A 20,581-nucleotide genomic window follows, 5' to 3' on the forward strand; every position below is an offset into this window, starting at 1 on the left:
GCGAGTGCGAGTCCGACATGCAGCCGCCGAGGCCACGCCCATGCGCTTTCGTGCGGCGCCAGCGCCTTCTCCATTGCCAATGGCCCCGTGTCTGCAAATGCCATGGCCATGGCCGCGCCCTCGATGGCCCAAAGGAGCCCATGGCGCCTTGGACCAGGGGGCGCACAGCCATGTCCCCGCGCTGGACGCTCTCCGCCCAGAAGATCGATCCGCTTCTATGCAATGCGAGCTATGCGGCACAGCCCAATGGCGAGTCATTGTGCAAAAGCAAAAGCCGTTTCCCGACATTGCAGCGGCGGCAGTACCAGTACCGAGGCTCGTCGAGCGCTGCCGGCGGCTGAGCGTGAGGCTCTGCACAGCGCGCTGCAGTTCCAGGATGCGCCTGCAGACGACGTCCCCAACGACACGGACACGGCGCGCCCTGGCAGCTGGAGAGCTGAGGGCTTGATGAGGCTCTAGGTGGATTCGCAGCGGGTGTCCCACTGGCGTCCCACTGGAGAAAAAGGACGGCGCCAATGCGTGTGGAGCTGTTGGACGAGCGACCCGCTGTATCTGAAGTCACACTGACATACGCGCGGAAGCGTTGCCGGGCAAAGGGCCTAGTTTTGTGAGCAATGGGCTTGATCGTCGATTGGGAGAGCGACCTGCGGCTTGCCTGTGCATCTTTAGGGGCGAGGCTGAAAGATTTTGAGGCTCCATGTGACAAGACTGGGCATCTTTGCAGTCGTGTTGTTGGCCGTGGAGCGCTTCCCCTCCCCCGCTTTAAAGGCAAAACACCCCTCTTCGCGCGTCATACCCGAACACCGCAGACAAAAGGGCACGCGCGCTGATCCCGTCTGCTGCCGATTAACCACCGAACCCTCTGGGCTCCTACGATGCTCTCTTTGCGATCCTCTCTCTACCACTTCACCTTCCACCCGTGAACCTGACGCTCCAAGCTCCGCTTTTTTTCGTCGCGACCGCTCTTTGTCGCTACGCACTCTCTCAACACGGCCATTAGCGTCTGAGTTCTACCGAGACACCTCGTACTCCTTCTCCACGCCTTGTCACCCATATACTCTTCGGCGCAAACTCGCATACCAAGTCGGTACCTTGTGCGATCTAATTGTCTTCAGCTCGATTTTTTCCGTCCCTTGACAGCACCGTTTTCTCGCTGTCGGTACCCAGTCGCAAGACAACGACACCCCGCAAGCACGACTGCACCCGTCGCGCCTACTTCCACCACTCCGGCCGTGAGAACAAGAAAACCTCCAGCATGTCAACACAAGACATTTCTGCGCACGATTCGGAACCTCAACCCGTACCCAAAGAGGAGATCCAACAAGAGCCGCAGGCGCACTTGGACGAGGGAAAGCTGAAGCAGTTCTTCATTGGCTCTATAGACCAGGGAACCACGAGTACTCGTTTCATTATATTCGATGGCCTCGGTGAGCCTGTAGCTCAGCACCAAATCGAGTTTACTCAAAAATATCCCCAATCAGGGTCAGTACATGCTTACCATGCATCACACACAATCTCTCTAACTGACCCAGATGGCACGAACACGACCCTTGGGAGATTATTGACTCTGTAGAACAATGCATCGACAGGGCTACAAACATCTTCATTGACAATGGTCACAACATTGAAGACATCAAGGCTGTTGGCATTACCAACCAGCGTGAGACGACAATAGTCTGGGATACCAACACTGGACTACCTCTTTGCAACGCAATTGCTTGGTACGTATGGCGCATGCATGAAACGCGCTTGCGCTTGCGCTAACTTCACACTCGTTTGTTTGTAGGCCAGATACCAGGACCAAAGGATTGGTGCGTGAGCTGAAGGATCGCAAGGGCGCTGATGAGTTGCTGAACATGTGCGGTCTTCCCCTGTCGACCTACCCTTCGTCAGTCAAGCTTCGATGGATGCTCGACCATGACGAAAACGTCCGCAAAGCATACGACGAGAACAGACTCTCGTTTGGCACCATGGACTCGTGGATATTGTACAACCTGAATGGTGGAAAGGAGGGCGGAATCCACGTAACAGACTCGACCAATGCGTCAAGAACCATGTTTGTCAATCTGTAAGTCGCCAATGGCCCCTTTCAGCCGCAAACGCCCGAGTTCGTTAACACAATGTCATAGACACACGGTTCAATACGACGACAAGCTTTTGGACTTTTTCGGAATCGACCGTAACAAAGTTAAACTGCCAAAGATTGTACCGTCTTCTTCACCCGACGAATTTGGGTTTATAAGAAGTGGCATATTAGAAGGCGTCCGGATTGCGGGTTGTTTAGGTGACCAATCTTCGGCTTTGGTCGGTCAACAGGGCTTTACGCCTGGTTCTGCAAAGAACACATACGGTACTGGATGTTTCCTGCTGTACAATGTGGGTGAAAAGCCCGTCATTTCGTCGCATGGTCTTCTAGCCACGATTGCATACGATTTTGGTGGAAAGAGGAAGCCGGTGTACGCGCTCGAAGGAAGTATTGCAGTCGCAGGCAGTGGTGTGAAGTTCCTCATGAACAACATGGGCTTCATTACGCATTCGCACAAGATCAGTGACTTGGCTGCATCGGTCGAGGACAATGGTGGATGCGTCTTTGTGACAGCCTTCAGTGGTCTTTTCGCTCCGTACTGGATTGATGACGCCAAGGGCACCATATTCGGAATCACGCAATTTACAGAACGTGGCCACATTGCTCGCGCAACTCTGGAGGCGACATGTTTCCAGACGAGGGCCATTCTCGATGCCATGGAGCTCGACAGTGGGCACAAGCTCAACATGCTTGCGGTCGACGGTGGCATGAGTAATTCCAACTTGTGCATGCAGGTACGTGGAGAAGCTGGCATGAGATGCGAAGAAGGCGGCTGAGTTGCTGACACGGTTCAACAGACACAGGCGAATATTATTGGCATCCCCGTGGACCGGCCAGCAATGCGCGAAACGACTGCGCTGGGTGCAGCCATTGCAGCTGGGTTTGCGGTTGGCGTATGGAAGGAGTTTGACGAGCTGAAGGAGATCAACCAGAAAGACCGAATGATTTTCAAGCCAAATGTCGACAAGGAGGTCGGAGAGAAGATGTTTAAGAAGTGGGGAAGGGTAAGTGACTAGGATGCGCAGATTGCACGCTAGACAAAAGCTAACGATGCCCAGGCAGTCGAAATGTGTCGCGGTTGGCTAGATGCCGGCGAGGCCAATGGAGAGTTCTCATGATTTGCATGTATATCTGACGACTAATATATCGGCAAGTTGCGTAATGCCTAGTCCTGTGATGCTAAAAAAGGTAGCGAGCCTGCTCCGGTGGTGGTGGTGGTGGCGACGACTATATGTGAATGTGGAGGCTCATGCACGAGAATAGCTATAGGTGCGGCAAAACAGCCCCTGCAACATATAGGGCGATATTCAGGCATGGCTGTATAACGTCGCTCAGTGTCACAGCGGTTTGAAGCACCGAGGACCAGTGAGAGGTCCGGCCGTTGTCTTTGGGTAGGCGCAGAGGATCATGTTCAGGCTGAATGTTACAGAGTTCCGGCATGAAAGATGACGTTGTGGGGCCCAATGGGATGCTAACCATTTTAGGCGCCGAGGCTCGAAGGCGTCTAGATGTCTTGTAAGCTTGTAGGTAAGCCATGGTGCATTCTCACGCCATGTACACGCAGGCGCGCGGTGGTAACGGCCAGACTAAGCTCCATGGTGCCGGTCGCATGTGAAACCAACTGCGGAGGCCAGATGGAGGCCAACATCATCTTGGGCGATTACAATTTACTTTGATGAGGTGGCCTCTGTTTAGAATACAACGAGCATGAAATGGAATGCCCTGACAAGTTGTTACGGCGATTTTGCAAGTTTGTGAGGGAGAAACCTGTATGCGACAAATCGAGACGAATTTCCCTATCTGGGCTTCTGGGCACTTCGGTTATGGCCAAGTGTGGACGGTTTGAGCCAACAAAGGGAAGGTAGTAGTTTAAAAAAAACAGGCATGTGGACCTGGTCCAATTGTGGAGCAACCCGTGTTCTCGGGGAGGGGGGGGGCGGATGGATGGGTGTGGCGGCAAGACAAGAAAAGAAAAGACGATAAAAAAATGGAGGGAACGGAGGCAAGCCGCTGCAAGGGAATGGGGATCCCAGCCCATATTTTCCGCAAGAAACACGTGCAGCGTCTGATGGTTTCGCTGCGGACACGACGGATCTCGAGTCCAAAAGGGCAATGTCCCGTATCACCCGTTCCGTTTGTCGGGTAGCCCATGAGGCCTATATCTTACTCATCTACTACATTTGGTTTTTTGGGGGTTGAGGGGGGAGGGGGGGGGCAGGTCCACCTTTTTTTTGTTGCAAGGTACACCAGGTCACTGCTTTGGGACGACCACGTTTCTACCGAATGCCTGGTCCGCGTATGTCGGTTTGTCTCCCCCCGCGACTGAAGGAGGGAGCTTGCCAGGCGGATCACGACGGGTGTGTTGTTGTTATTATTATTTTTGCCCATGGGAATTTAGGGCATAATGGACTCCACTTGACAGGAAATCCCATGACAGGGTGGCATAGGGTTTTGGGGTGCTCTGTCTTGCGAGGGCATGGGGTGTCTGGAGGGAGTGATGGATTCCTTCCATGTCGGTTGGGGGAAGAAGGGGAGGGGAGGATAGGAGGATGAGGAGAGGAAAGCTGGGGGGTGGTGCCATCTGGCAAAGGAGACAGAGCGAGATTCGAACAGCCGATTCCGCAAAAGAAAAGAGAGAGCTTGACGGCGAAGCTGATAACGAGGACGTGTATGCATGAGTCGGACATGTGTGTGTTGGCGGCGTCATACGGCAGTGATGTTCGCTCGCGGCGGCGGCATTTCGCAAGGCATAGCACGATTGAGCCACGCAACAAATTGCGAGGGCTGTTGGCGCGTGCCTTTTTTATTTTTTTTATTTTTTTTTTGCGAGTGAGGCCGACGTGTGGGCAGCTTGGACAGGAAAAAGACCGTTGGGCTATGTCGCACAGCAGGGCGCAATAGTTAGTGGTTGTATGCGGGACGGCAAGTGGTGATTGCGCAACACATGACCTGGGACCGGATGCTTTCGCGATGCGAACTGGGACCGGGGAAGCGGGACCGTCAGCGTAAAGGGCAGAAAATCGGTGAGTAAGGGCTGGTATCGCCGAGCAGGTCAGGTCGAGGATGAAACAGGCGCCACGACGCACAATAAACGCCTCATCTTAGCATGGCGCGCGCGGGGGACGGGCGGGCAATGTCATAACTGCCGTCGTATCAATACTCGAGGCTTATTTTTTTATTCTTTTTTTTTGCCCATGGTCAGGGATTTTCCAACGGCTGCAGGGCCCACGGGCCACCTCGACGTGGAACGGTAGTCGTAGATCAGCCCCGGCTGGGAGAAGCGCGTACGAGAGAGGGCGAGGGGTGCGAGAGAGAGGGAGAGAGGAGGCGGAGCAGGAAGAGAAGCAGAGAGAGGAGAGAGCGTATGTGTGTGTGTGTGAGTGTGAACTTTAGTGCATGCTAGTTGGTAGACGCAGCAGCAAAGGTCAAATTCTATGCCCTGTCCTTGGCCACCCACACCCACACCCACAGGGCCCTACACACATAGCCTTTCCGCTGGTTCTTGTCCCCCCCCCTCCCCTCTCTCTCTTCACCCACCACCACCACCCCTCCCTCCCCCCCACCAACCCCTGTGCCTGTGAGCCGAATCAACGTCCATTACGCACGCTACCACCCGGTCTCCGTGGGCTTAGGGAGACATGGCCGTGATCCACTCGGCCGTCCGCATTGGGCTGCAAGCTTTCACTCGACGAGCTTGTGGGAAGCGAACACACTTCAAACATCGACGTCTCCACCCACGCCTATGGCGTGCCAAAAAGGCTCGACCACCCTGAGAACCCGGTCCCGCTGAGCATCCATGTCGGCTACCATGATGCATGTCACTGACGACCGGGTTCTTGTCGACATGGGCTGTGGTACCTCTGCATAGGGCCAACGGGTTCCTGATTGCACTGACGTCTATCCTGTTGCTGTGTCTGGCGCTGACTGCTATAACATAACGGACCGTCGCGCTCCTGCTGCAAGCTAGTAATTCGGAAAATTTCAAAACCAGCGTACCAACAGCATTGCTTGCCTTGCGCCCGATTTTTTGGCTCCTCTTTCTTGCCCCCAGCCCTGCCGTTCTGTCCCCTCTGCCACACCATTGCTGCAACCACCGCCGCCTTGCCCTGCGCTCTCTCCCTCGCACCCACCATCGCCCTTTGCACTGCCCGCCCACACAATGTGCGACTACACCCAAGTGCAGTACAAATGCACTCACGTCCGCTACGTCGTCAAGGCTTGGTGTACCAAATACCAACAAACCCATGTCCGGTGTCCGGCCAATGTCACTGCAGTGTAAGGAGCTTGCCAACCAAAAGTCGACGAGGACCCGCCATGCTAATGTTTTCCCTCTAGAGAATATAGACTGAGCGATAATTGCGGTTCGTCCCCTCCGCGCCCCCCCCTCCCCTTTCCCCACCTACTACTGCAAAGTAGACCAAGCCACGTCCATACTAATGCTTCCAAAAGGCGATTGTAAACGGTGACAGGACACACACGCCCACTCACATCCACACACACACACACCATCATTGCCGGTTTTCATGTTGTTTTCTTTGCGAGCGAACCAAAAAAAGTTGCGATATCTCACGGCGTTTACCATGGCGGATGTTTTTGCACAATACCCACATTGGATGTTTTTTTGTTGTTTTCTCTCTCTCTCAATCTATCTTTGGCATTTGTTGAATTAGTGCAATTGTATCATCATGGTCGTTTTTATTTCCAAAGCCAGCCCACTGCTTGCCTTCTTCAGCCGCACCTGTTTGTTTGCTCCGGGTCCAGTAAATCCACGGCACACAGACAATCTTTACTTTAGCATAGACACGGATGCTCGAGGCCTGAGGTGAGATTACATGGCGCCAACGCCAGATTGGCGGTACACAGGTACGGACGACAGTCGGCGGATTGGTGTTGCTTGTGTCGTCTTGTCTTGTCTTGACTTGTCTTGTGGGTTAGCAAGACGGAACGGCTTATGGCATCTTGACAACGGCAGACGCGACGTTCGGTACTGGGCCCCTTCCAAGGTTCAGACGGTGCCGTGCTACTGCATTAGCCAAACCAAATTATGGGGGAGCAGTCCGGAATTTTATCGGATGGCCACCAGTTGGCATGCCGCTAGGCCGCCACATACGTGGGGAGGAAAGGCCCTTCGGAAGAGGCACCAACAGCCGACCAACTTTTTCAGTCGTGGTGTTTCTTTTTTTCTGCCTCCCCTTCCTTCCTTCGTTCCCCGTCGCGTTACTCGTCAGCTGGCATGGTTTGGGGACCGTGGATGTAGCACCATTCAGCAGGCGTCGCAAGAATCAGGACATCGTCAGCCCTTTCGGCCCAATCTCGGTGTGGGCGAGCATCATGGCCCCAAGGTTGGGTGCCCGTCTTTGCTGTCGCTCGAGTGTCGAACAGGTACTACTACTGCTGCTGCTGCTGCTGCTACTACTACTAGAAGAGCCGCGCCCGGGCGGACAGTGCCGGTCTCACATTCCCCCCCGACCCCAGATTGCTCGGTTGCAGGTGAGCAGAGCCATGTTGCAAACAAGGCCCCATCGGGCGATTGTCTGCTTTGGGTGGTTTGATATATGCATCTCATACCGCAGTCTCAGGGCCACATGCAGCCACGAGAGACTTATGCAGGTCACCGAATCGGTATGTGGAACCGGGCCCCCCATGAAGCAGCGTGTATGTAAGGCATCAATACGCGCTGCTCATCATGGGGGGGACGAGGGAGGGGGGAGGGGGGAGCGGCGTGGGGCCAATCACAGGGCGCGCCCGCACGGCCCCACTGGCGCGGTGCTGTGCTGCCACTCACACTGCCTCTGCTCTGCTCACTCGGCCATCTGTTGCCAACACACACACACACACACACACACACACGCATTTCATCTACGCCCTCGACATACGAGCGCTGCACGAATCGCCCAAACCCTATCTCTGGCCTAGTGTAGCCCACGGCGGCGCAGCACGCGATGGCGACGTCAACCTCCGATCCTCCTTACCAGGCCTCGACGCTCTACTCGTATCAAGAGTCAGCACTGGCTCTGCGCGCAAATCATTCTTCTCACCACTGCCGCCCACCACCACCACAGAGACCCCCCAAGGCCTGTGCCCAGCCGCCTAGACATCGGCCCGGGTGTGCTCACGATGCAAACGCAATCGGGGCTGGTTCCTTCGATGCCAGCATTGCACCAGCCGCCTCGTCGATGCGAATCGGGGTTTGCCGAGCGTCGTGGTACCTTGCTCCCGGCTGACCCCACGTGACCCCCGACACCACCGGATGATTGCCAGCATGACTCGCCATCTGTTTTATCGCCGGACGACTTTTGTGTCTCTTGCACCTGCTCGCCTCGCTCCGCGCCAATGCCCGGTGGAGCCCTTTGCTCTGGCACTGGTGCTGGGCTGTGCTGTGCTCTGCCAGCCCGCTGCCAGCCCTCGCCAGCGCCTCACTGGCCGCCAACGGGCATAGCGCGTCTGGAGCATGGCCGCCTGCGATCCACCGTAGAAGTCTTCTGGAAGGCAAATCATTGGCCTGCTCCCACGGCCACGTCGGAAGGTCGGAGATCTGCGCCACTGACTCGCAATCATGAGGCCCCAAGGCCAATCAGGACAAGGCGCAGCACCTTGCTGTCGCCCTGTGAGAGGCGTTGCCGCTACGGATTGGCCGCGCAACAAAAAGCCGACACGTCGGAATCACAAGGCCATCTGCCATGCCGGCTCGGTAACTGGACGCTGACTGAATGATCATTTTTACCAGCACAATGTCACTTGCTTGTATCATGTATCTCAGATCACAACCACGGCTGTGCCGTCTGGCCCGCTCTCCAATCGGCGTCGTCAGTCGGTCGTCGACTCATTTTCAATGGGGCCTAGTTAAAGGGTAGTTGCTTTTGTGGTTTTGGGCGTTGCACTTCCGCCTCCCCGACTTGACCAACCCAACACTAGTCCAACCTTGACATGACATGTGTGAGAAACAGAGTGTGTGTGTGTAACTCTTAGCGGCTGATGACGCGCCGGCTGGGCCATTGTGCCATTTGCACGAGCGGTGGGCCTACAGCAAGATGCAGAATTGACTCGCGACCTTCGCGTGGATAAACTTCCGCTTTCCCACATTCCTGTTGGCCGGCTATCCCAGGCCTGTGAACGGATCACGGGCTGTATCAACCTTGAGACAGGCTCACAAATGATACGACTCTGATTCTTGCATTGCAATGCAGTCACATCTTCCTGCGAGCGAGGGGGGGCCCTATCACCGTCACATTCCCGGATACTCGGAAATGTACGCCCAAATCTCCCGTTTCCCCGCCCCCTTGCTCATCAAGAGACGTGGACGTATCGTTGAGTTACTGGCCATGGTAGATTAACGATGGCAGATGTGGATGCACCTCTTGACTAGTGCATATATCAAAAAAAAAAAGTGCGGGCCCCACCACCATGTGTGCCGTTTTGGCCTTCGGGAACATCCGCTAAGTTTTGCAAACACGGTAACACATAATGTCGACGTTGACTATGGTTTTGCGGCATCTTATCTGTTTGCAGCTCAATGGCTCACCGACACGTTCTCGCCGCCGGTCTATTCCCGTGTTGTCGACATGATGGAAATAGCACATCTCCGAGGCACGTTTGTAGCGAAACACAGTTTGCAAGGTTCCATGTCGGCAGGTTTACGACATGCATCGGCATCATTAAGCCACAAATCTCGTCGACAGATGCCTCACCGCATGACGACAAATGCCACAGTCGCTCTTCTGATTAACAGGTGATTCAGACTCCAAAGTAAATCGTGTTTCGCACCCTGATGCCTGAGGGGGGTGAGGCGGGGTCCGCACTTGGAGGCCTAGCCGGCACGGCCCGGGCTGTCAAGAAAGCGATGATTACTCAAGGCTGTGTGGCTGGCTGGCTGTTTCAAGACGGCAATGTGCCTTGTCATGACAACGGGGAGAGAGATTACGCATATGTGAACATACGGTGTAGGGCTAGAGATCTCTTCCTCTTGGTCGGCAGGCAACCAGAACTTTATTCAACGCAAACGCTGCCCAATACGCTTTGATTGGCAAGGGCCAGGATCTGCATGGCATTGGGGAACAGGAGCGGGTGGTTTTGGCTATGGGTGCCGACGACAGGGGGGTCAGGAGAGTTCAGCCCAAACGGCAACGCCTTTCCCCAAACCTTTTTTTGTTTTTTTCCCATCGGGTGTGAAAACTCTTTTCCACGGGGGTTGAGTTAAAGGGAAAAAAAGAAAGAAAAATTATTGACTGGCACGCGACAAAGAAGCTTACGTGCCGGTCCGATACGGCCTCGGAGACACAGGGCCGATGCTCAAGTTAGAACAGTCGCCAACAAAAGGGTCGTTAGAATGTTGGCGGAGTAGGCTCCGGAAGCAGGGAAACAAAACGCGGCGCTTTCCCAACCCCTACCCCCTGGTCCAATCCGAGACGCACAACCAAAAGGTCCCAGGTATGACGTGCAGGAGGTGATAGAAGCTAGCCGTGGATCACTTCGGAGTTTTCAACGTCAGGCCTTGTTGAGATGTGGAGACGGATGTTGACGCAGGAAAGGCAAAACAGCGAGGGCCACAAGCGAAAGAGGCTTTTTTTGGTTGGTTCTAGACACCATGGCCGTCTGGCCTCCTGATGCTTTGTCAGGATTGCTACGAATGACCTCGTACCATGGCCTCTTCCAAAACCCCCTCATCCCTCCGTCAATAGGCTCGGCGGTCCATGCATCCGCAGACAAAACGTACATACGTACCTGTACAGCCCCGCGCTGACAAAAAAGCCTCCCCTCGCCTCCCCCCCCCTCCCCCTCGCTATTCCCTATGCCGCTAGGACTTTGAATGTGCGAAGGGGACCAGCGGTCTTACCTCGGTGCAACGTCTCTTCCTCCGCAACCCCCGCCGGCGGTATCCATGGCGCCAACGTGGGCAAACCTCAGTTGCGTGTGGCGGACCTAGCGATTTTAATGCCGGATCCGCGCGGGACTGAAGCTAGTTTGGCCATGTCTTGGCTGCATCGAGTTACGCTGTTGGCCCCTCCCTCCCCCCTCGCCCTCGGAAGTTATACCCTAGACTCAACGACACGAGGCCTGCTTACGTTGGGCTTGCCGCCAGAGCAGAGAGATTGTACCGAGAAAGCCACTACTACCAGAAACGTTTGAGAAGGGAAAGGCAAAAAGAGTCACGACCATGGCCTTTTTTTTTACGCACCCGCACACCCGCACCATTCACATCCCCCTTCCCCTCCCCCCCCCCTCTGGACCGATTTCATCCCGATGCACACGCACGCAGGCAGATAGCTAAGGTGTCAGGAGCTTGTTATGTGTGTGTGTGTGTTGGATGTTAGGGCCCGGGCGCGGGGGAATGGCACAAGGAGCGAACACGCGCGCGCCCTGGTGAAAGTTAAACGGGGGCCCCAATCTAATAATACTGGTACATGGGCATGCACGCACATACATACGTATCTGATCCGTCTCCGCGTTTCGGTGATTTCGCCGATTCAAGGTGTGAGACAGAGAGTGAGAGACAGAGAGAGGAAGGAGAAGAAGAAGAAGGATAAGGGAGAAGCAGAGTAAGCAGGGGAGGGATTGGGGGTTGTGGGGTTGTGGCCTCATGGTAGGGCTGACAGGGAACCCAAAGTGAATTTTTTTGGTCCGTCCTTTGTGTCAAACCCTGTGTTGTTGTTGTTGTTGTCGTCGTCTTCGTCGTTGAGGTCGCCGTGTCCTCTCTCTCTCCCCTCCCCCCCATCTCGAGAGATCACGCGAACAAAAAGGGAGACCCTGTCTCCCGCTTGTATCAAGTTTCTTGGTCTGCGTAATCTCCTTCCCCAGGTGACCAAAAGCCCGTGATTTCACACATACAACAAACGGGCTGTGGAGGCGCCGTCGTCGTTTGAGAAAGAAAGAAAGAAAGAAAGAAAGAAAAAAAATTCATTCTTATTTTTTCTTTTTCTTTCTTTCTCATTTTCTCGTAACACCCAATCAACCAACCAACCAACCCATACCCCTAGTCCCGTCCGTCCGTCCGCCACTCCGCCTCCGCCTCCGCCTCCGCCTTTGCAGCTCCGTTTCTCCACCGACGGAGAGAAGCCTAGGCGCAACACACACACACACACAGAGAGAGAGAGAGAGAGAGAGAAAGTGGGACGTTTAGAAAAAAAAAGAGAGACTTGTGCGAATTACGTATTAAGCGATAGTCAGTGCTGCGAAACAAGGTTTTTCTTCTCCACAGCCGTGATGATCCACGTGTACATCTTACACATATATAGTTTGACATGTACATATTTTTTTTCTCGTACATATACATATATACATACATACGTAAGCTTAGATACATACATACATACGTAAGCTTAGATACATACATACATACATACATGTACCTACGTACATACATTCAGTACCATGTTGGACGTTTGCCTCCCCACTCCCCCCCCCCCTGTTCCCACACCGGATGTAGTGTTGAGCAGCGCAAAGTACAAGTATGCGAGCAAGCGCATTGGATGGATAGATGGATGGTTAGATAGTTAGTTGGTTCATAGAAAAGACAAGACAAGACAAGACAGGGTTAATTGGGTTGCTGGATCCACATCACACATATATACATACATACATACAGACATGGCACATGGGGCCGTACCCTTACCCTTACCCTTACCCTTCCCCTGTACCTGTAGTAGGTATATGGTTAGTAGGCAAACCCAAGGTGATCGACATAACAGGAGGGTTGTTATACTATATGCGCTGGGCCCCACTCGCAAGCGTGATTTGCAGCAGGCAAGGTGGGGAGACATGGGCGGACGGCGTGTGCGTGTGCGTGTGCGTGGGTGGCGGGCTGGGCGTGTGGGGAGCGGAGAAAGTGGATGGGCAGGCGAGAGAGAGAGAGAGAGAGAGAGAGAAGAAAAGGGCATAATAATAATAATAATAAGTTGCCATGCACGCCGGTACGCGGTGCGTTGGGCGTGTATGCGTATGCGTACAGTATGCGTACAGTATGGTTTCAAAGGTTACATACCTACGGATGTATACAATGCAGGTTGAGGGTGCTTGCTATGGTGGGCAAGGCACACAGCACACAGCATACAGCACAGCAACAAGGCAGACTGCGACGTACATACATACATACATGTGCAGGACAAGACGCATTACTCGATTGGATATGGTAACCTTGTTTTAACACTATGTAGCCCATCGTCTATTCCTTCTTGTCTTTTTCCCTTCGTACTCGTCGTCATGCTCATGCCCGTCTCTTTTTTTTGGAGGGGGGAAGAGGGGGTCTCGCTTTGTTGTCAACGCAGCGAGTGCTCTAGGTTTCTTGGCTTGCCACTCACCACCCCAGTACTAACTCACCCATCCTTGTATGATTACATATGTACATACATAGCATACCGTGTTGCTGTTGTTGTTGTTGTTGTTGTTGTTGTTGTCTCGTTATACTTGCTTTGGGTACGGAAATCGTTATCCTGTATTGCTGGTACTGTGTGTACATCGTCCTTGTACTGACGCGTAGATGCAGATATACAGGGTAACGCGCATAGATTGGTGGGAGGGGTTTTTTTTTACTTCTATTTCGGACCTTGCACATTGGTATACTTTTTTGACTTTGGGGGCGCCGTTGAATGGCGTTATGCGCCGTTTCTGCTTGCCTGTGTCGGTTAGTTGTGCATATATGCGTTTCAGTTTAGCCTCTGTGTCTCTCGCTCTCGCTCTCTCTTTCTGTCTCTGTCTCGCTCTTCCTCGCACATACTCTTAGCTATACTTTTGAACCCCCATAAAATCCCGGTACTAGCGCATCTACCGAGGAAAAGCCCTGTCTGATAAGCAATACCGGCGCTTACGACATGCCGGCATGGGGGATCCGTTTTCAATAATATCCGGCAAACCTTAACGTGTTCTCGTGTGGCAATCCTAGTCGGCTGGGTTTTTTTGTGGTCCCCACGATAGCAATATAGGGCGGGCGGGTTGGGCTGAGATTTTTTTCTCTTTGCTTACGTACGGATGGGGGTACGACGGTACGTGACCATCCATGCAAATGCTGATGACGATGATGATGGTGATGGAAAAGGCGGTCTGTCTGCTGGTGCAATCAATAGTCAACATGATCAATGGCCATGTGCGTGGGCTTGCTGACATGCGTGGGTGGCAGGGGACGGTACAGTACGGGCTATGTTTTTTTTATGTGAAACTCAAGAAGACGCAGTGCAGGCGGAGCGAAGGTGAGTCGACGTTTGGGCTTGAGTACAAAGGTGTTTTAGTGGAGACAGCGTGGCCCTCTACACCACGTCAGGAGCGGAGGGGATTCCGAAGCAGCTCCATGTGCCGGGCCGGGAGGGTCTCAAGAGGATTCCGAGATGCATGGCGACCAAGTGCTTTGCGCATGGAAGCGGGCGGGTTTGGGCTGTGTCGGCAGCGTGTGATTGGGCCGACGTGCGGCCCGTGGCTTAGGCGAGCAGCCTTACGGAGAGAAACTGAGGCGCGGCGCGACTCTCCGTATCGCCCTTGAGCCTCAAACATGTCTCCTCCACCCGAGATACCCACTCCTGAAAACGGCTTCCATGTTCTGGTCACGGGCGCCAACAGGTTCGTAACACGGCAGTTGAGAGGGCCCCGCATGCTTTTATTGACCCTCTACGCAGCGGCCTCGGCCTCGGCATCGCGACACGGTTGATTGACGAATTCCTTCAGACCCGGCCCCTGGATCAGTCGCTCATTCTCACCATCACCACCCGCGACCAACGCAAGGGCGACGCTACCATTGACAAGTTGGAGCACCATCTGCGCAGCACCATCCATACCCACGAGCGCAAGCTGCCGGGCATTGCATCCAGGCTGCAGAGCCGCGTACACTTTCGCCAGGAGCGACTCGACCTGCTGAGCCTGGTCTCGGTGCAGAAGCTGAGCAAGAAGCTGCGCGACACGACGCCCAAGCTAGACGTCCTCATCTGCAATGCTGGCATCGGCGGGTGGACGGGCATAGACTGGCCTCGCGCCATCTGGACCATCCTGTGCAACTTGAAAAACGCCCTGACCTGGCCCACCTACAAGTTATCAGGCATTGGATGGCTGGCAAAGCCCCAGGTCGCAGGGGAAAAAGGCCTCGACGAACCGCCTCTAGGCGAGGTCTTTTGTGCCAATGTCTTTGGTCACTACATGCTCGGCCACTACCTGGCACCGCTGCTGGCAAAGCACCCCAAGAGCCAGCAGACGAGGGGCAGGATCATCTGGGTCAGCAGCCTCGAAGCCTACGACCATGTCTTTAGCGTTGATGACATCCAAGGCATCACGTCGGACATGCCGTATGAATGCTCAAAACGCCTGACGGATGTGTTGGCCATTTCGTCGACACTGCCATGCACAAGAGAGGCCGTGGATCACTATCTTGGCGACGTCAAGGACACGGAAGAGACGACCAAGCCGCGGCTGTATGTCTCGCACCCGGGTATCTGTGGCACGTCTATTATGCCTCTGCCTCTGATCCTCGAGTACTGCATGGTGATTGCGTTTTTCATTGGGCGTTGGGTGGGCAGCCCGTGGCACACGGTAAGCGTAGCCAAGGGGGCGACGGCCATGGTTTGGCTGGCACTTGCGAGTCAGAGCACCCTGGATCACGTCGAGGCCGAGGAGGGCGTGGGCAAATGGGGGAGCGCAACAAACTTTTGGGGAGAGGAGCGTGTAGATCGCACCGAGGTGGCGGGGTGGGGATGGGGAGGCAAGCTGGGGGAGCGCAAGAGAAGAGGCAGGGATCCGCATGCCAAAGACCTTTGCAAGCAGAGTCAGGAGCGGTTTTTGGAGACGGGACAGAAGTGTTGGGAGGAAATGGAGCGACTGCGTGTCGAGTGGGAGGAGCGGCTACGTCAGGCTGGCGCGGGGGTTGACATGTCGTGAAGCAGGTGTCGTTGGAGGGCAAGCTGTGGCTGCATTGTAGTATGTTTAGTTTGCAGATGCGCGTGCCAGAGAGCCAAACATGTGCCTGAGGGATTGTGCCATAGTGTAGAGTTTGACGCACTACAACAGAGTCGGTCTTGGCAGGATAGTATTGCCACTCTGGGCGCCGACACGATCGTCAGTGAATGGCAGGCCTTTGGTTCGCTGGCCGAGGTGGAGGAGCAAAGTTTGGCAGAGGCACCCCACCACCACCACCCCGCTCGTGTGGGCGGCCATGGTGGTGCTATGTCATGCTTGGAGGGCAGGCGGACAGACAGATAGACAGAGGCGGCACTGTTGGTGTAAGACGCCGAAGACGAGGCATCTCTGTACACCGGGCGCCGGCATGAGGCCGAGCGATGCAGAATCGGAGAATAGTCCGGACAGTCGATCGGGACAGCGCGGTGTGGGCTCAGGCGCGGGCTCGTGCGTGTGCTTGCGAGGGTGAAGGATGCAGTTGCTGGGGCCACGGCGGCGGCAGGGCTGCAGCATCCGTCGGCTTTTGATGGCGTGCCAGTCGCCGGCACAACAGCTGGCTGGCGAACCGCCACATCTCCAGGCTCTTGTTGGTGTAGTGTGTGTGTGTGTGCTTTCACTCTGGCAGACACAGCTGGCGTGCCGTACAGCCGTCCATGGAACCATGGACCAGGCCGTGGTCTGGCGAGGCGCCACTTGCACTTGGGCGCCGGCTTCGCCGCGACCTGCTCGTGTTTCTTTGTCGAGGCCGTTTGTTTTGGTCCGCCGTGGCCTATCGAGTATGTAGTGGATGGATGGGTGGATGGGTGGATGGATGGATGGATGGATGGATGGAGTATGCGGTGCGGTGCGGTGCGGCGCGGTGCCATGGGAGGAGTAGGCGTAGGATACAAGTAAAGTGCATCATCTCGGTGCCTCGCATGCAGGGTCTGCACAGGGTCGCTCCTTCTCCTTCCTGCCTCTCCTCCGCTCCATTGGCTCCCCGTCGCCTCGCCTGCTCATTTCTCACCACCACCCTCATTTCCCTCGCGTGCCCCTCTCTCACTCCTCCATCCCGCGTGCCCCCCTTCTCTTTCCTCTCTCCATCTCGCTCATCCTCTCTCTCCTCCTGTCGCGCATCCTCTCGCATCGCCTCCAGCACTCGGCGGTACGGCTAATGGCCTGGCGCCATGGAAGCACGCTGTTCTGGGTCGCGCCGGCCTGTGGCCACGGGCTTAATGGCTGAATGACGACGGCCTTGGGGGCTCCCGCTCAGCCTCCCCTTCGCTTTGGCTCCTTTCGCTTGCCCTCTCTGGGGTAGGCTTTCCCCTGCAGACAGACGCCCGTTCGAGGGGCTGCAATCACAATTCCATTTTGGTGCCCGATGGGATGAGGCGACAATCTTCCTCTCCCACCCCCCGCTGATCCCCTGGTTCATGCTGCTTGCTGCCTCTGTTGCGCCCACACACGCACCCCTTTGCTGCCCACCCGCCCTCTCTCTTGTTGCGCCCTGTTCATAATACCACATTGCTTTTGCACAAGATTGCACGTGTAGAGGCCATCACCCAGTGCAACGTCGCAACTAGGGCCACATACACCGCTGCCCCAGAGGCTCGTTGTTTTCACCGCTTTACTTTTTTCTCCCACAAGCTCGAGTGCAACCACCGAGAGGCCCAAAAATCAAGTTTGACGTCGACTCGCCCTCCCACTCGCACACAAACACACGCACGCACCTCTGTGAGCGAGCGATCAATGGACCCAAAGGGCGATCCGCTCCCGAGCGACTTCCCACCCGTCTTTGCACGCGACACCACCCTTGACGCGCCCTCGCACGCGACTGGCACCTACACTGTGCTTGCACTCGACTCGGCGTTTGCAATCGCCTAGAAACATTGTTTCAAGAACAAAGCACCATTGTGCGGTTGCCCTGCAACGCCGATCTCTCACTTATAGTCGCATCCGCCGCCAGCCCACCGCTCGCGCCGCTACACACCCTAACACTAACCATGCCCTCCTCATCCTCTACACGCTCCTCCTCTTTTGGCAGTTCCCAGCGCCCCTCGACTCCTGACTCGACAAGATCCGCTGTCTCGCGCTCAAGCTCATATGCCATTGCGCCCAGATCAGAGTACCTTCGAAATGCGCTCCAGGCACGACGAGTCCAAAACGGCCCTCCTACATCCCTCCCTAAACTCTCGCTAGAAACGCCAAAAGCCTCGCCCGATAGCTTTGACAAGTTTGCCCTCTCTGAGGAACAGACAACGCCCGTCTCGCCCATCCGAGCCAGACGGCCCAGCGATGCCGGCCCCGCGCCCTCCAAGACCAACCGAGAGCTGACCAAGGAGATTGAGAAGCTCAAGGATGCACTCATGACTTCCAACATGCGTGTCGAGCTGCTCAAGAAAGACAACAGGGAGCTGCAGCACAGCCTGACGTCAGCCAAGGAAGAGATAGAACGCCTCGCGCCTTTTGAAGACGAGAGCGACGAACTCCGCACTGAAAACGACAAGCTGCGGCTCAAAATAGACAACATGGACGAGGAAATGGCACATCTCAGGGAAACGGACCAAGAGCAGCGCAAGATAAACGAGGAACTTACTGCCATAGCAAGTGAAAGTGCTGCCCATTTCTCGGCCCAGGAGTCTGCCATTGACGAAGCGGCCGAGTGCATCATCAAGATGGAGGAGGAGAAAGCCATGCTGGCCAAAGAGATCAGGGAGCTCAAGGCGCGAGTTGTGGCCATTGAAACCTCCTCTACCGCCAGCACCCTGGTCGATGGCCCTATCAAATGTCCGTCGCGCGTATACAGCGTCGACGAGTCGCGGCCTTCTACTAGCCACTTTGATTCGGATTACTACAGCCAGCCTGATTCACCCAAGGTCAAGCAAAGCAACGAATCATTCACGTCGTTTGCGCCGTCAGAACGCTCAAAGAAGTTTCTTGACTTGACCGAGCAGCGTAAAAAATCGACCCGCGAATTGGTTCAGCGCATGTCAACCGTCTCCTTGAGAGCACTCTGTGATACATCGTCCCCAGCTCCCGAAGTACCTCCTGTTCCTACCAAGTACCAGCCGCAGCTTACTGCACCCAAAGAGGACGATAGGTCTCAGACTCCACGCGATTGGCGAGGTCTTCAGGCAGCTCCGCCGTCTTTGATGCAGGCTCCAGAGGCCAGACCGGCGCGACCACACACAGTGGCACCACATGCACAAGCGGAACCTAGTCCTGGTGGTCTGCGTGGCTTGTATCGTCCTGAGAGACCTGGAAGAAGTCGCAAAACAGACTCATCGTCGAACCTCAGCAACAGCCCTGCTGATACCGGCAAGCTTGCCAGCCGTCCACACTCTACTGTGGAAACAACACGCCGTGCTCCTTTGGATAGTAGCAGGTATGCAAACAGAAACAGTTTCAGTGGCCGTATATCTCGTCACATGTCGCGTCACCACCATTTGGAGGCGGACTACCCATCGGCACCCATATCAGCACCATCAGACTGGGAGATGGTAGCTTCAAACCCGTCGCCCCCCGTTTCCGTGGGATCTGAAGGTGATTCAACGTCATTGGACCCACGAGCGGACAAGGAGAGATGGTGGCGTAGCATTGACCGTCTGACACACTCCCAGGTACGTTCCCTCCTCCCACCAGAATTGGTTTCTGAACTGCAATCTAACACGACAGCAGCCGCCCAAGACCAGCAACCGACGCAACTCGATGCTGTCGACGATCGGCTCGAAAAGGTGACAGTTGACCGATGCCAAGTGTCTTCACCTGCAACCGATTGTCGGCGTGCTGATTCTTATGGCCGGCGCCTTTTGACCACTTCTGCTCAGGGTGAAGATGACCTTTGGATCCAGTCTGTCGAGGCCGAGAAAGACCTGCCGATGCAGTCTGTACAGGTCGAAAAAGATCCTTCGATCCGGATGGGGAACCTTGTTTTGCCTCGGAAACGCCTTCCACGAAGGCCACTTACATAACCACTAATGACTCTACGACCTCCATGTCTCACTTTTGCTTTTCCAGCGTTGGAGAATACCTCCTATTTTCTCGATCCTTTTGCGTGGCATCGCAACGGGAAACTTGGCATCATGTTTCCTCAATGGCGTTTTTCAAGATGAATCCTCGACTTGCTTGACGACGAGCATCATGATGGCGGGAATTAGGTTGTCTCTTTTGTTGTTTTGCCTCTCGACTCAATTGGGAGTGGAGAGCCCTCATATACCTCTCTCGTGCGCACTTTAAACAAAGGCGACATGCTATTACTGTATTTCTACCGCTATTCTTATCGCCATTAGACTTGTAATCAACACAGACTGCTGCGGCAGTTGTTTGCTTCTCCAAACACCTCTGTATATTGCAAGAGCCCTGCTTTATATGACCCATCCTTTTCCATTTGCCTTCTTGCAAATCATTGTTTCCTAAATTAAACAAAAAGCCATGTGTCATGTTCTGACCCTTGGTCGCTGGGAGCAACTACGGACTTTCACATGCAAAACAATGTGACATAATCTCGCATCTTTTTTCTATTCCCTACGATTGGCTTAAGTAGAACTACAGATACGCAGTGCAAGCCACTAGTATGTTACTCCCTCCACACAGGTCGTGTCACGGCATCCCACCTACGCGCGCACAGGGCACGCACGCCGTTCCACCGTT

General features: G+C 54.9%; 5 protein-coding genes across 5 annotated transcripts; all 5 read left to right on the plus strand.

Moving 5' to 3' along the window:
• The first annotated feature begins 6 nt into the window (after positions 1-6).
• Positions 7-806, plus strand: SETTUDRAFT_162525 (uncharacterized protein). The gene has a single exon (XM_008022776.1). The coding sequence runs from the start codon at positions 124-126 to the stop codon at positions 457-459; it is 336 nt and encodes a 111-aa protein (XP_008020967.1). The 5' UTR covers positions 7-123; the 3' UTR covers positions 460-806.
• Positions 807-927: 121 nt separating this feature from the next.
• SETTUDRAFT_40870 (uncharacterized protein) lies at positions 928-3,204 on the plus strand (the record flags this gene model as incomplete). Its single annotated transcript, XM_008022099.1, has 6 exons — positions 928-1,482; positions 1,533-1,721; positions 1,787-2,068; positions 2,130-2,820; positions 2,884-3,090; positions 3,145-3,204. Exons 1-6 carry the CDS (start codon positions 1,256-1,258, stop codon positions 3,202-3,204), a joined length of 1,656 nt encoding a protein of 551 aa, XP_008020290.1. The 5' UTR covers positions 928-1,255.
• A 5,215-nt stretch (positions 3,205-8,419) lies between these two features.
• Positions 8,420-8,800, plus strand: SETTUDRAFT_18641 (uncharacterized protein; the record flags this gene model as incomplete). The annotated part of the gene is made up of 1 exon (XM_008021922.1): positions 8,420-8,800. One exon carries the CDS (start codon positions 8,420-8,422, stop codon positions 8,798-8,800), a length of 381 nt encoding a protein of 126 aa, XP_008020113.1.
• Positions 8,801-14,183: 5,383 nt separating this feature from the next.
• On the plus strand, positions 14,184-17,940 carry SETTUDRAFT_40871 (uncharacterized protein). Its single transcript, XM_008022100.1, has 3 exons — positions 14,184-14,629; positions 14,686-15,902; positions 17,538-17,940. Exons 1-3 carry the CDS (start codon positions 14,562-14,564, stop codon positions 17,813-17,815), a joined length of 1,563 nt encoding a protein of 520 aa, XP_008020291.1. The 5' UTR covers positions 14,184-14,561; the 3' UTR covers positions 17,816-17,940.
• Positions 17,935-19,902, plus strand: SETTUDRAFT_133953 (uncharacterized protein; the record flags this gene model as incomplete). Its single annotated transcript, XM_008022777.1, has 1 exon — positions 17,935-19,902. One exon carries the CDS (start codon positions 17,935-17,937, stop codon positions 19,900-19,902), a length of 1,968 nt encoding a protein of 655 aa, XP_008020968.1.
• Between the last annotated feature and the right edge of the window lie 679 nt (positions 19,903-20,581).

This window comes from Exserohilum turcica (genome assembly GCF_000359705.1).
Source record: "Exserohilum turcica Et28A unplaced genomic scaffold SETTUscaffold_1, whole genome shotgun sequence".
NCBI lineage: Eukaryota > Fungi > Ascomycota > Dothideomycetes > Pleosporales > Pleosporaceae > Exserohilum > Exserohilum turcicum.